Here is a 14,432-nt window from a genome sequence, read left to right on the forward strand (position 1 = left end):
CTTAGCTTACTGTACCTGCACTAAACTTCCTTGCTGACTGAAATACACTGTCAGAAATAAATAACCAGCTCCTTATTTTATTTTTTTAGGAAAAGCTAAGAGCTAAGGACTGTTGTAAAGGTGTAGCTCATTTCATGGGCTTCTGTATCTGACTTCTAAAAACTTTTTTTTTTTCCAAGAAAAACTTTTTGCAAAAATCAACATGTAAACAAAAAGCTACTTCTGTCTCATCGATTGCTTTATTATTTCTCAAGGACTTTTCGCTGTTTCTTCAAGGACTTTTCACTTCGTGGTAGCTGAGAATGAGTGAAAGGCAGATCATCCTCTTCTGGAGCTCCCTCTTGAGGGTGGACGACGAAACACAACTTCTGTCCCCAGTATGTCATGGATTCTATGAAAAACACAAACTCGCTTTGTTAAAGTGATGATTATTTGAGTCCTCTCAAAAAGTCTTCTACGTGAGCACGCATACATCCAAAGCTCTGCTGTTTATGCAAGTCCACGTACAGTGAGGCTTACCCCATCATACCATATTATTGCTTTTTTCCAGTGAAAATGATGAATTAATTTTTTTCCTAAAGCATTGAGTCCTGAGAGTCAAAGGACCCTAAGGGAGTTAGGCACACAATTCCCACTGACTTTCACAGGGTGGAAAGTTTCTAGACTCCTTTGGACATCCTAGCCTTAAAGCAAATAGTTTTTTAAAAAAACCTTAAAGACCTTTTTCTAGCTAAGATGTACGACTGGTGTGTAATTTATTTTCATGAGAGTGGTAGATCCTGGCTTTCCTATCTTATGCACGTGGGAATTCTGGACATACATTGGGATGGATATCAGTACTGTGCTGGGGGAATGAACACATTCAAAATCGTCACAAAAGTAGGGTGGGGGTGGGATAGTGCTAAAGTCTGATTTGCCAAAGCACTTAAGTGTTGGTTTATTATTTATTTAACACTTGAGCTCAATGAGACTTACTTGCATGCTGAAAGGTACACGCCTGAACAAGTGCTTTGCTGAACAGGCCAAATAAGCAAGCTGGATGAATGGAGGAATGTGCCATGTCAAAGAGGGGCAGAAAACATGCAAAGGGAGAACTACAGTAACCTAAATGAACAAGTTGCAGCATCATAAAAATAAAACTTGAAATTTCGTGCCTCTTCCCACAGCTGAATACTCACAGTCCAGCTGAATGGAGTAGGTCAGACTGGCTCAGCTTACATCTCTGGGACCTGGCAGTAAACCCGGGCTATCCCTATCTGGATACCATTATGAAATAATCATTTCAATAAGGTTACTTTTTGAATATTTCCCCATTGTACAAGCCACTGAAACCTTTGCTAAATTCTAGAAAGTGGCGTATTAATGAGAGCACTTTTGTACAAGGGATGTCAGCTTCTTTGCAGAAAAGAACGGGTAAGCTAGTAGTGGTCTTCTGAATTTTACTGTCAGTCACATGCTAGCTACACCTCTTCACTGCTCTCTCTCTTCTTTTTGTTCTCTCTCTCGTCTGTTTCTGTTTCTCCATTTGCATTTCACAGCCTGACCTTAGCATCCTTATGTCTTATTGAAAAATTAAGCACTGAAAGTCTGCACTTTGACAGAAACCTAGTTCCTTCTGTGTACAGGTTTAGGGTCTAAAAATTGGCAGGGGTATCTTTATCAATAGGCAGTTTTCCCATGCTCTGTTATAAATCTGATGATTTCTTGTGCCCTATGCATCATGTTTTCCTGCTCCTAGCTTTATATTGTATATTGGCATTAAGGCAGTTCTCTTTCATGTGGTCAAGAAGTAAATAATTGGGGTAAAATCTAAACACTTTGATCAGCAAAATCCTGTCCAAAGAGCTCTGCAGAGCTGCATAATTTAATGGTAGTTTTGGTGAATGCCACACAGTCACTGGGACCCTTTGTGGATTGGTGGAAATGTAGACCTGAGAGGTTGAAACAAATTCCTACATGTTCATGAACAAACAGTGAGGCTGAATTAATGAACTATAATGTGTTCTTACCAGCTAGTCTATTTATACACTTTGGTTTATTTCTCCAGTATACTCCAAGAAAAAACACAGGCACTCCAGTTAATATGATGATTAGTCCAATTCCACAGACGACTGGCTCAGAATAGAAACTGAAGATCAGAAGAAATGCCCAAAATAGCAGGTAAGTGACTGGAACAAGGAGATTCACCTAAGAGGGCAGGGAAGAGAAGAGACATGTACAGAAATGTAACAGCATTCTGTAAGGTATACAGGGGAGAGGCAGTGAGGGCTAGTGGATCAAGCAATGGACTGGGAGTCACAAGACCTGGCTTCTATTTCTATCTGGCAAAACGCAGCTGTGTGAGCTTAGGCTTCACCTCGCTGTGTCTCTGTTCCCTCTCCCATCCTTTGTCTGCCTTGTCTCTTTAGACCAAGAGTGGCCAACTTGGGCCTGAGAAGGAGCCAGAACTTATCAATGTATATTGCCAAAGAGCAACAGTAATACATCAGCAGCCCCCCACATCAATTCCCCACCCCCGGCTCCCAGTGCCTCCCACTCACCGGCACCTCCTCCTCTCTCCCGGTCAGCTGTTTTGTGGCATGCAGGAGGCTCTGGAGGGAACAGGGGGAGGAGCGAGGGCATGGCAGGCTCAGGGGAGTGGGCGGACAGGGGTGGAGCGGGGACAGGGCCTGTGGCAGAGCCAGGGGTTGAGCAGTCCTGGCCCATTGGAAAGTTGGCGCCTGTCACTCCAGCCCCGGAGTCGATGCCTATACAAGGAGCCGCATATTAACTTCTGAAGAGCTGCATGCAGCTCCAGAGTCACAGGCTGGCCACCCCTGCTTTAGACTATAATTACTACTAGGCAGAGATATGTCTCTTGCTATGTGTTTGTATGGTACATCCCACCACAGGGCCTCTAGGCACTACCATAATAAACAACAGAAATAATAATAAACAGTACTTCAAGTTCTGATGAGGGATTTGCTGTGGTTGACACATTCTTTAGATTGTTAATAGGAAGACCATAGAACTAAGAAATTTGGCTTAAATATTTTCACCTTGATAGGTCTGAAGATTTTGGGTTTCTTCCAACGCAACACAATCAGGCCTATGATTGTCACTCCATAGCAGAGGTAGTTAATAAACGACACATAATTAATTAATGTGTACGTGTCTCCAACAAGCATGATGATAATTGTGGTCAAACACTAAACAAGAGAGAAGCACATTCTTGTTTGAGTCATCACCAGAAAGGCTTACTTAAAAACAACAACGAGCAATTACGTTCCTTTTCTTTACATCCCACACTGGGTGTTGCTACTGATTCCTGTGAGTCTGTTTACTACATAAAACATGTACCACAAAACCCCAGGCTTGAATGGAGATTCTGCATTTATTTTTTTTATGTTGAAGTCAGATGCCTATAGATCTATTTATAAAAATGCATGGAGAATGTTCCCTGAAATGATGCTGCTGATTGTGGTCCTTCAATAACATCTGTGTATACTTGCAGAGCTCGCCTCACTAATGAGATGAATGACTCTGACAAGCTCTTGAAGCCCAATATTCAAAGGGGCCTCAAACCAGCCTTTGCATGTGCAGAACTGCGAGTGCCAATTAAGAGGCTGTCTTTGAAAATGATACTATTGATATTGGCATTGGGTAAATTTGATGACCCTGGTCAAACAATGACTAGAGGACACACCAGAAGTGGAAGGAAGTGGCCTGGATATCCAAAGAGGTAATGTGGAGTAAGAGATAGCCAGGGTGTGTGTAATTCTCCCCATTTTCCCTACAAAATGACTATGCACATTTTTAAGACCAAATGCTGGGCTTAATCCCACCATCTTGGTGTGCAGGTTCCTGAATTGAAACTCCAGTGATGGTCTGCTGCATAGGAGTGGGGGACATGGGGCAAGATGAGTCTGCAACCTGTGCATTGTGAACCTCATCCACGGGGACTTCCAGACTAGCACGCAAGAAGTTTCAGTGTAGCGATACAGGGAGTATCAGAGGGGTAGCTGTGTTAGTCTGCATCTTTTGCCGCTTTTACAGATCCAATTTGTAAAAGTTGCGTGTGATGAAGTGGGTTTTCACCCACGAGAGCTTATTCTCCAATACGTCTGTTAGTCGATAAGGTGCCACAGGACTCTTTGCTGCTGATACGGGGAGTGTAGCTCATCAACCATGAAGGCACCTGTAGCGTACCTGGTGCTGCTATGTGGTTGAGGGGTTTTCCATTCCTTTCCCTCTCTTGATCACAGTGTTGGCTGAACTCCCAGCACAACCCAGATATTAAGGCTGTTCACAACAACCTTGGCTTAAGGCAGAATTTGTGATACTCTGTTCAGAAAGCAGTAGAACATCTGCAATGCGCCATAGCTGAAGAATGTTCAGCACCAATATTAACTATGTACTATGTCAAAAATGAACACGCTTTGAGAAAAGGCCTGATCACCTGACACCCACCCGCCCCGCCACCCGCAGTCAGCATATTTCCAGTGTTTGCGCTTCATAATGTATACGATCAGGTTGCACACAAGGGGATGAGGGTGCTAATGAACAGTAAGACCAATGAAGGCGACTGACTTTTAACTGGAGAATGCTATAGGATCTAAACTGCTGTAAGCTTTATTCCCAGGAAGACGCTTTCTGTAACTCAGTAACTTTAATCACCAAAAATTTCCCCCTGAATTGAAGCTTTTTCTTGCTTCCTAATGAAATCAATGGAGTTTTTAATCATGGACATCAAAGGGCACAGGATTGATCCTAAGTGCTGCAGGTGTAACTACACTGGAGAACAGAGTACTTACTGTACTTGCTTTTAATGGCTTCACTCCACCAATTTCTGTTGTGTGTTTTTAAAAGCTGCTGAACTCTAGGACAGGACTTCTGGCAAAATTAAAGTTGTCTCTTATGGGAAAGGATAGATTTATTGTAGACAAACATTCTGCGGTTAGTACATTACTTTGTTCTAGGTGACCTGAATATATTATAAAGAATAAAAGCTTTAGCTTTCTTTTTTCCCAGCTAGTGGGACACGCTGAAAATGACCTATATCATTAATCTTTTTTGCATTACTACTGTTTAGATACTGGCAGATGGCTGGTAGAAATTTCCATGCATCCGCTTGCTTATTTGTACTTGCTTTGTTAGTGAATAACACTGTGTAATGTTAACAGAGCTGACTTACTGTTTATGGGCCAGATCCTGAGAGGTCTTGAGTGCCTCACTCCCCACTGACATTAGCCAGGAGTTAAGGATGCTCAGAAGATTGCAGAAAGGGACCCAATTGAGATAATTACGCCTCACTAAACTTAGGTTTTTCAAACATCTTTTGATCACATTTTTACCTGCATTAATCAAAACCCATATTTATTCTGCAACAGTGTTGTGTTCTAAAACTATAATAGTCATTCATCCATATGCTGTGTTACTGTCATACAAATGACCCAGAACTATAAAGTATCATCCATTAAATTCCAGAATCTGAGCGCCTGTAGATCCCAAGGTGGGATCCCAGAACCAATCATGATTTGTCTTTCCATTATTGTGAGACTTCACCCCGCTCAGATTCCTGTTTCCCATGACTATCTGGTTTGTGGCAGTACCCCTGAAGGTGGGTGGCTCTCATGTGCCACTGGCACCAGCAAATAATGCTAGAGGTCCAATGCATCCGATGAAGTGAGCTGTAGCTCACGAAAGCTTATGCTCAAATAAATTTGTTAGTCTCTAAGGTGCCACAAGTCCTCCTTTTCTTTTAGAGATCCAAGTGTCTCACCACTCCGTGTGCTCATGTGAATCCCTAAGGAGATCTCGAGACCTTGAAGACTTTCATCATGAAGCTGGTGACTTGAAAAGGTTTAAAATAGGAAAGCATAATATTTTATATCAATGTCATATAATACCTCCATCTGATTTGCTCTAAGTGCTCTCTTTGCCATGATTAGCTGGTTTTGTGGCAAAGCCCCTTAGGCTGATGAGATCTCAGGTGTAAGTGACACTAAGGTGATCAGCTCTGGTGTTCACTCATATCGGGATATGTATCCAGCGTATTCCTGATCAAATGACCCTGTTGCCAAATTGGTTGGCTCCCATTTCCCCTTCAAATACTTTCTTGAGTTCTTAGAGTGGAAAGTGTTGCTTGCGTGCCATACTGTTTGCTCTGATGACTATCCTGGTGGACAACAGTGCCACGGATAATGCTTGGGAAAAGTTTCAAAACATGTGACACAGGATGTCTGTACATCCTGTTCTGGCTGGGACAGTCCTTTTTTTAAGCCCTGTCCCGGCGATCCCGACTTTGGGCATTTGTCCCATTTGTTCTTGCCAACTTGATCAGCTGGCAAGAGCAAACAGGACAAATGCCCACTTTTGTCAAGAAAGTGGGGCACAAAGGAACATGGGTGGGCGATAATGGTGGTGAGCAGCAATGCCAGTCCCACACAGCGGGGGAGGCAGGGCTCCGGTGTGGGGCACGCAGGGCTTGAGTGAGCAGCAACGTCCGCCCCAGCCTTTGGGAAATATGGTCACCCTAAAGTGATAGCATCTAGAATCACAGAACTATAGGGTTAGCAGTGACCCCAAGGATCATCTAGTCTAATCTCCTGCCAAGGTGCAGGATTTGTTGTGTCTGAACCATCCAGGACAGATGGCTATCCAGCCTCCTTTTGAAAACCTCAGGTGAAGGAGCTTCCACGATCTGAATCTATTGAGCTGTGCACCCCAATAAAATAGACTTTTAAATGATTTGAACCCCATTCACTTTGCATTAATGACCACCTTGTTTAAACACCCAATTTTGGAAAGGAACAGCAAAAACATGGTAATCTTCTGAGACCTTAAGTAGGTCTACCTTAATGCACAGGCTACGATTAATTTAAAAAATCCTGATGCATTAATTAGGTTTGCCTAAAGTCTGATGTAATTTGCTATTGTAACTGCAGACTATAATATTTTTATATTACTATTTATATAGAAATTAATATTTCAGAGCAACACTTAGTACATCCCGAGATGTAAAATAAACCCCTACCACTGAATGATTCATTAATATCCAGTGTTGGTTCTGTAATTTGCACAGTAATTTAAAGGGAATGTTCTCTACAAACTGGGTAGCTGGCATTTGTTTGATTTGCCAGTTCTGCTCTGCACAGGGAGCTTGCTCATGCTCTGGCTATTTCACAAAGTGATAGTCACTGACACTCAGCACATTATTTGAGCTGATGTATTTTTATGGACAAAGGGACTTTGCTTCATCTGCATCACCACAGCTCGGCTGCCCAATGAGTCCATATAGGAGCTGGATCTTGTTTTTTTTTATACACCGCACAGATTGCGTAGTGCAGCTCAACCAGAAAAGATTCCAGACACTGAGTTATGTGGGTGTGTATGGGCATTAAAGCCTGTGCAGGAAAGATGCCAGGGCACTGCTACCTTTTGGCTAAATCATGATTTTATATTAACATAGATTATGCAGAACGGTTACTGAGAAAAAGATAGTGCTGGGCTGTGATAGCACGACTGCTATAGCTAGCCACACACTGGGAGAATAACACACTGGGAGAATAATAATATGGGTGTAAATCCTGGATGCGCTGAAGTCAGTTGACTACCACTGCAATGCAAAAGCCTCTCATTAACTGCAGTGGGGCCAAGATTTCAGCCAATGTGCCTGTGAGGGAATTTTCATGCTAACCGTTATTGAAGCATGAGGAATGTAAAATAAAATATAACTGAACATTTTAGGCTTACTACAACCCTTTAGAACCCTACTAAACTCTGGAAGGAAGTGGCCTTCATCCCCATGATGTGTTGTGGAGTAAGAGAGAGTTGGGAGTGTGTAATAATTCTCCCTCTTTTTCCTACATGATGACTATGCACATTTTTAAGACCAAATGCTGGCTCAACCCCACCACCTGGCTAACAACTCAATCTGAGTAATAACTTGTGGAACTCACTGCTATAAGGTAAGTTTACATTGTGTAAAAAAACAAACCAAGAAACAAATCAAAATCTTTCCTTTCTACATTTTAAAATGTGTCGCCTTTTAATGTAATTGGGTGTCCCCCTTGTTTTACCCAATGTGTTCAGCTGGTATATGCTTCTTTTGAATCTGTTACGCTGATCTTCTCTACTCACTTTCTTTACAGGGCCAAAGTAAAGGGGACACATCCTGATTCTCCAGAAGCTCAATGCAGAGCATCAATGTATCACTGCACAAAGCATCTAGTTTTTACAGAACAACGAGTAGCATTTAGCCCTGTACCTGGGGCCCACTATGGCTATTAGCTTGGCAGCAAGCTCTGAACTAGCCCTGTGGAGTGGAATTAGCATTGACTGCAGGGAGATTTTCTCCACATTAAATGTTTGCAGTGAGCTGACAGAATCAGTAAAAGAGCTCACAATTTCTTAAATGAAGCATTTCAGTTTGCAAACAAAGATTTTTCTAAATTGCACTCCCGTTTAAGCAGATGAGACGTGACAGAAAAAATAAAACTTACACACACTAGAAGGGCAGGGATTGGGGTGCAGTGTTTAACGTGAATCATAGCAAGCAAGCTGGGCAAGTGACCTTCACGAGCTCCAGAAAAACATAACCTGGGAAGCAGAATAGGAACATTCAGTATACAAGTTACTCCAACATTTAGCTGCACTGTTTCATCAGCCTCCATCGGCCTGATTCAAAACCTGGGGGAGTCTTGGAGTGGAAGGATGTTCTAGTGGTTAGGGGGCTAGTCTGATACTTTGGAGACGGTGGTTCAATTTCCTGTTCCACTACAGACTTCCTGTGTGCCTTGGGCAAGTCAGTTAGGCTCAGATCCTCAAAGGTATTTGGAAGTTAGGAGCTAAGTACCTTTGCGCCTTAGTCTCAATCTGGCTCAGCAACCCAGCTGTAAATATAGGGCTTATAGAACTGCCCTCCTTCACAGGGATATTTTGAGGATAAATACATTAAAACTGTGGGCTCCCAGATACTATGGTGATGGGAACCATATAAATATCTACGATAGAGCCTAAATCAACAGTCTGTCCAGTGACTAATGGGCTTTGGATCAGGCCCAGTATCTCTCAAGGTTTTATTTTTTTAAATACCTGAATTGTTATGTTTTTAAATGTCCTCAGGTTTGTCAGGTCTCACCACATTTTGAGAGCACTAAGGTATGTGACTTGGCTAAAGCACTAAGGAGCTGTATTGTTACCTCTTTCCTGACAGATGTTTGTATTTTATTTTCTTACGGAACTCATATTTCTATTAAATTTAAAATTTAAATAGACTATGGGCAAGATTCTGGTTCCAGTTCCACTAGTGCAAACTACCCATCAAATGAATGGGTTTACTTTGGATTTATGTCCATGTCACTGAGAATCGAATTTGGCCCTACAACTCTCATTTCTTCAATCTACTTTTTGAGCTAAGCATAGCTTAGCTTGTAGCTACTGAAATTGTATTGTAAAATTACATTGTCTAAGTATGTAGCCAATGTTTTATTCTTAGTACAAATCATTCCATCAGACATTTCCAGTAGATCATAAGCGCTCTTTTTCAGGAGATCCTGCTATTCAGTATGATATCTGCTGACTGAAATGGCACAATTCATAATTTAATGTTTCTAATGTGCCCAACACTTGAGATCAAGGTCTATAACACACAAAATGTCTAGCAAGCGTTGTAGAAAATTAGATAATGTTCATAAAATTGCACTCCAACTAACCTTGATGAGGTAAAAAGGTATCCATTTATTCCTCCAAATGTAGATAAGGCCACTGAGACTGGCATAACCCAGGAAAAATAGCCCAGTAACTTTTCACCAAATGTCTAAAGCAACAGAAGGCAGAGAAACTGAAATATACTGCACAGCACAGAACTGAAATTAAAGTGTATTTTAGACATCCATGGAATGGTTTACTTACTACTGCCACAGCATTGGAGGACAAGAGCTCTTGAGGTGACATGGCAGTGAAATATGCAATATTGGTGAATGTATACACAAATGTCACCAATGGGATGGATATGAATATGGCACGAGGTAGGTTCCTAATTGAAGAATTAGGAGGTTTGATAAGAAATTACATTCACATATAACTGGACCATACCACCCCACCCATTGTCCCTCCGCCTCATGGCAACTTTGGAGAAGTTTTTATCCAGTTTTGTGCTTTACTGCCCCTCCTTCCTCCCGCCACCCCATATCTGTACTTCTCTCAGTAGCTTGACATATTGCAGTTCTGAGAATACTAAAACCATTACAGGGCTTCAGGATATCACCACAGAGCTGAAGCCCATCAAACAGAATTTACAACATGGCTGCGATGGAGATACCAGAAAGCTTTTTCTTCATAAAGAATTCCTATACGTTTTCTATGTTGTGTAAGCTATACGGTAATAACTAACAAGACTAATAATGACAGGTTTCAGAGTAACAGCTGTGTTAGTCTGTATTTGCAAAAAGAAAAGGAGTACTTGTGGCACCTTAGAGACTAACCAATTTATTTGAGCATAAGCTACAGCTCACGAAAGCTTATGCTCAAATAAATTGGTTAGTCTCTAAGGTGCCACAAGTATTCCTTTTCTTTTTAAGACTAATAATGTTTCTGTAAGTTTAAGTTAGTTTACATGAGGCTCTGTTTGATAAAAATGATGCCATGGAAAATAACGGACTTGCCTTTTTCTCTCATTTATTCATTGAGAAACTTAGCCAAGTGACGAAAGCATTCTACAGACTGTGAGAGCTGTTTAGTGTGTACACTCCACTCAGGCTAATGTGTTCACTATAGCTCTGATTTTTGACTTTGTCAGATGAGCAAAAAAGATTAATAAACAGTTTTCACCAGTGTAGTTTTGCAAGGTTTTGGTATAGACATGAAGTTGGGTTTTATTTCTTTTCCCTAATGAAAATAGCTTTTTATTTTGTATTTCTCCCTCAAAAACTGTAGAATTGATAAAATTCCATTGTAAAACTTTCAGAGAGCTGGAATTGGCATCTCTAACACTCAGTTTAACCTGATGGGTTATCAATAATGTGCCAAACTGTTTTTTTTTCCTGTAGCTATAGATGCTACAAAACACAAACTGAATTATTTTTCTTCTTAAACTTGTGCATATGACAGTAGTATCCAATTCCTGCTGGCAAACACTACATTAATTCTTTCCCTTGTTTCTTTTTTGCTCAGTTGAGACCACACTAGGAAATTCTGGATGTTTGTGAAAATGTTTACAGTTGCTTGAGAGAGCACCATACGTACCTCCTTTCCCCTTAAATTCTTTAAAGATTTATAAATTGATTTATAAATATGCATAACTTTATGTACATGAACATCTCACTACTTACATAGGTAAAGTTAAAGTATGCAAATAAGTTTTTGCAGGGTTGAGGCTGTAATTTGTTTCCATCCAGAATGTGTAATACGTGAAATTATACTTTGCTTAACTGGGGATGTTGGGGTACGTGTGCTGAACATCCAGAAGCAATTGAAGACCCAAAAACTCTCGTATGAATTTATTATTCTATTTTTTCATCTCAGAAATTCTGAAACCTTTGCGCTTTTGCTGCTTCTTGGTGGAAATCACACTCCCCCTGGCTTTTCAAACATGATGGAGGATAACTCATTTCAAAGCCTGCACTATCAGCACCAAACCTGATGCCAATCACCCTGAGAGAACTTTCTTTCTATAGCCAGCAGCCAGTATCCACACTGCACATATAACTGAAGAAGGCAGGTTTCAGAAGTGTTTCATAAATGGAGTGGAGTGGGGGAGGGAGAATTCTGCCTCTTCTGTAAAAAGACATTTTAATCTCTTCTTTATGTGTTCCCTTTGGGGGGAAATGTTGTCTGAAGAACCAAGACCACAGACAATATGTTTTGGTATTATATAGATATAAAATACACACACACACACACATAAAATATAATGTAATTTTGTGAGGCATCCCATCAATGATATAGATTAATACATAAACAATAGCTAGTTATGTTTAGTGCCATTAACATATAAGCAATAGGTAGTTATATTTATGTTTAGTCCCATTAATATAGATTAATATGTAAGCAACAGACAGTTCAATAATGCCATAATGTCAGTGTTACACCTATATGATATCTTCATTCGGTGAAAGCTATGTCTAACTTGATGGGCCAAATACATTCTTAATTTCAGCACCTTCATTTAACTTGCCTCATTTGGGATCTAAAAAGGAAGGTAATTACCTTTACTTCGGATACGTATAGACATTTAGTGATGTCAGTCCTCCTGCAGAACACACTGTGCATAGTACCAACAGACTGATCCCACTGTCTTTACCTCAAAAGTATCTGGGTCATATGGAAATAAATACTTGCCTGCGGGGATCAACTAATTCTTCTGTGACATAATTCAAGAAGTTCCACCCACTGAATGCAAATGACCCTTGAAGAAAAGCTAATGCTAATTGTCCCACAGATGGAGACATCCAAAAATCAAATGCATTGCTTGGTGTCAGTTCTTCATAGTTTCCTATAGACAGAACAAAAGCAAGAAGTTAAGTCAGAAGTGTAAACTATTTTGATGGTGACTGGTGGAAGTGCCACCTACCCGGGGAACCAGGACATAAGAAAAGTATTATTTTCAGAGAATTGTAAACTTCCTAGAATTGTGTTCATTCAATTTTATATTACGTTTACTAACCTTAGACTGTGCTACACTGGTTTGCACCCTGAGAACTGGGAAACATTAACATTAAACTACCAGTGCTTCTTTTAGATTCTCATACAAAACTGTCCTGGGGCACAGCCTTGATGGTGTAAATTGTCATAGCTGTATAGACAGAGCTGCCACAAAACCTGTGTGATCCCCATTGACTTCAAGGGAACTATGACAATTTATACCAGCTCAGCATTGGTCTCTGATGCCCTACACTTTCATCTCATCTGAATGGAGTGAGTGTCTCCTCTACAGGAATCCAGGGTTCTTCGATAACATTCACTCTACTTTGAAAAAAAAAACCCTGCAGGGCAGGTGGAATTTTTCAGGCTGTGGGGCTTTTTTATTTTTAACCTGGAAAGTGGTGCCCTTGCCTCTTCCTGTTGTAAATACTGTATTTCTGTCCTCTCTACATGACCCATTTCACACATGCTGAAAACATCATCATCCCTTGGGTCCTGTGCTTTTCATTAAGGGGCTGAATCAGTAAGATACACAAGCACTTGTCTAATTTTAAGTACGTGAGTAGTCCCATTGCTTCCAGGGGAACTGGAACTACTCATATACTTAAAGTTAGGCAACTGCTTACATTGCTTGTTGATTTAGGGCCTATATTTCTTAGGATTATTTTATACAGAGTTCATCAAAAGCAATTAAAATTTGAGGAACATATCATTGATAAAATTACATTATAAATCTACCCAGTGAGATATTTCTCAATATTTCAGTTCCACGCTTTACTTTATTGAAAACAACAGTTTTCTTTGAGAGAGAAACTTGTGCAAGGATGCTACATCTTATTTCTGTAGTATGTTGCCTGTTTGATATCATGCTATGTTCTGAAGAATACTTCCTTTGTGATTGCACCCGTACTTGGAAGGAATCCTGTAGCTTCAATTAACAGCAATTAATATTAATTATTTTCAGTTTAGTTACACATTTATGTGCACCTTACACAGTGGTGTCTTTGCTAGGCCCTGCTTGAAACTTGGCCTCCCACAGATCAAGTAACTTCACCGGCTACCTCCTTCTCCAGTTTCTTTCAAATCCAAATGCTTGCTAATTGTAGCAGAGAACTCTGTCAGCAGGGGAAATAAAATAAGCCCTCAGAATTCTTCCCCTGCCTGCTAAGAACTAGAAAACAAGGGGATGGGTACAACAGGCTTTCTAAAGAGAATTTAATTTTACCAATAGTACAGTACTGATGGTTAGGCTTTCTCAGTGAGTACCTTTAAAGATCTGTATGAAGCCCATAGTAATGATAAGGGCCAAGGCTAACAGTTTTCCTGCTGTAAATATATCCTGGATGCGAGTTGCCCATCGAACGCTGGAGCTGTTCACCCAAGTCAGGAGTACTAGAGAGCAGAAAACCGAATTCAGTGGAACAAAATTTTGTATATTTCAGAATATTCATTAACAAATGCTGAGAAACATAGACTGCTAGTTTCCTATCAGCAGACCAGATGGAAATCTAGCTTGGGTTTGGATTGGTCTGATGAGCAGGATTAACTCCACCCTAGAAAACTGCCTGTTTCAGAAGGACATTTGCCAGAGCTCTATCCCTGATGCCCCCATCAATACTTAGGAAGTCCTAATTGTGGGGAGGGACTTCTGTGAACTGAGGGCATGTGTACACTACAAAATTAAGTCAACCTAACTTACGTCGGCATACAGCTGCTGCAGTAATTACATTACTTGTGTGTGTCTACACTTCGCTTCCTGTGTTAGCAGTGTGCATCCTCATCAGGAGCACCGATTAAACTGTCAGTGT

The 14,432-nt window shown here is 40.7% G+C and overlaps 1 protein-coding gene across 1 annotated transcript in view; it reads right to left on the minus strand.

Annotated features, from left to right (window-relative positions):
• Positions 1-220: 220 nt before the first annotated feature.
• The window catches only part of SLC7A10 (solute carrier family 7 member 10), a 79,794-nt gene continuing 65,582 nt past the window's right edge, over positions 221-14,432 (minus strand). Inside the window, exons 4-11 of the mRNA XM_073307872.2 lie at positions 13,891-14,016; positions 12,322-12,475; positions 9,895-10,018; positions 9,696-9,799; positions 8,484-8,580; positions 3,039-3,188; positions 2,010-2,187; positions 221-391 (exon numbers count right to left, since the gene is read on the minus strand). Of these exons, the coding sequence (XP_073163973.1) occupies positions 243-391; positions 2,010-2,187; positions 3,039-3,188; positions 8,484-8,580; positions 9,696-9,799; positions 9,895-10,018; positions 12,322-12,475; positions 13,891-14,016 (1,082 nt within the window). The 3' untranslated portion in view covers positions 221-242. The remainder of the gene's footprint in view (positions 392-2,009; positions 2,188-3,038; positions 3,189-8,483; positions 8,581-9,695; positions 9,800-9,894; positions 10,019-12,321; positions 12,476-13,890; positions 14,017-14,432) is intronic.

This window comes from Lepidochelys kempii, chromosome 12 (assembly GCF_965140285.1).
Source record: "Lepidochelys kempii isolate rLepKem1 chromosome 12, rLepKem1.hap1, whole genome shotgun sequence".
NCBI lineage: Eukaryota > Metazoa > Chordata > Testudines > Cheloniidae > Lepidochelys > Lepidochelys kempii.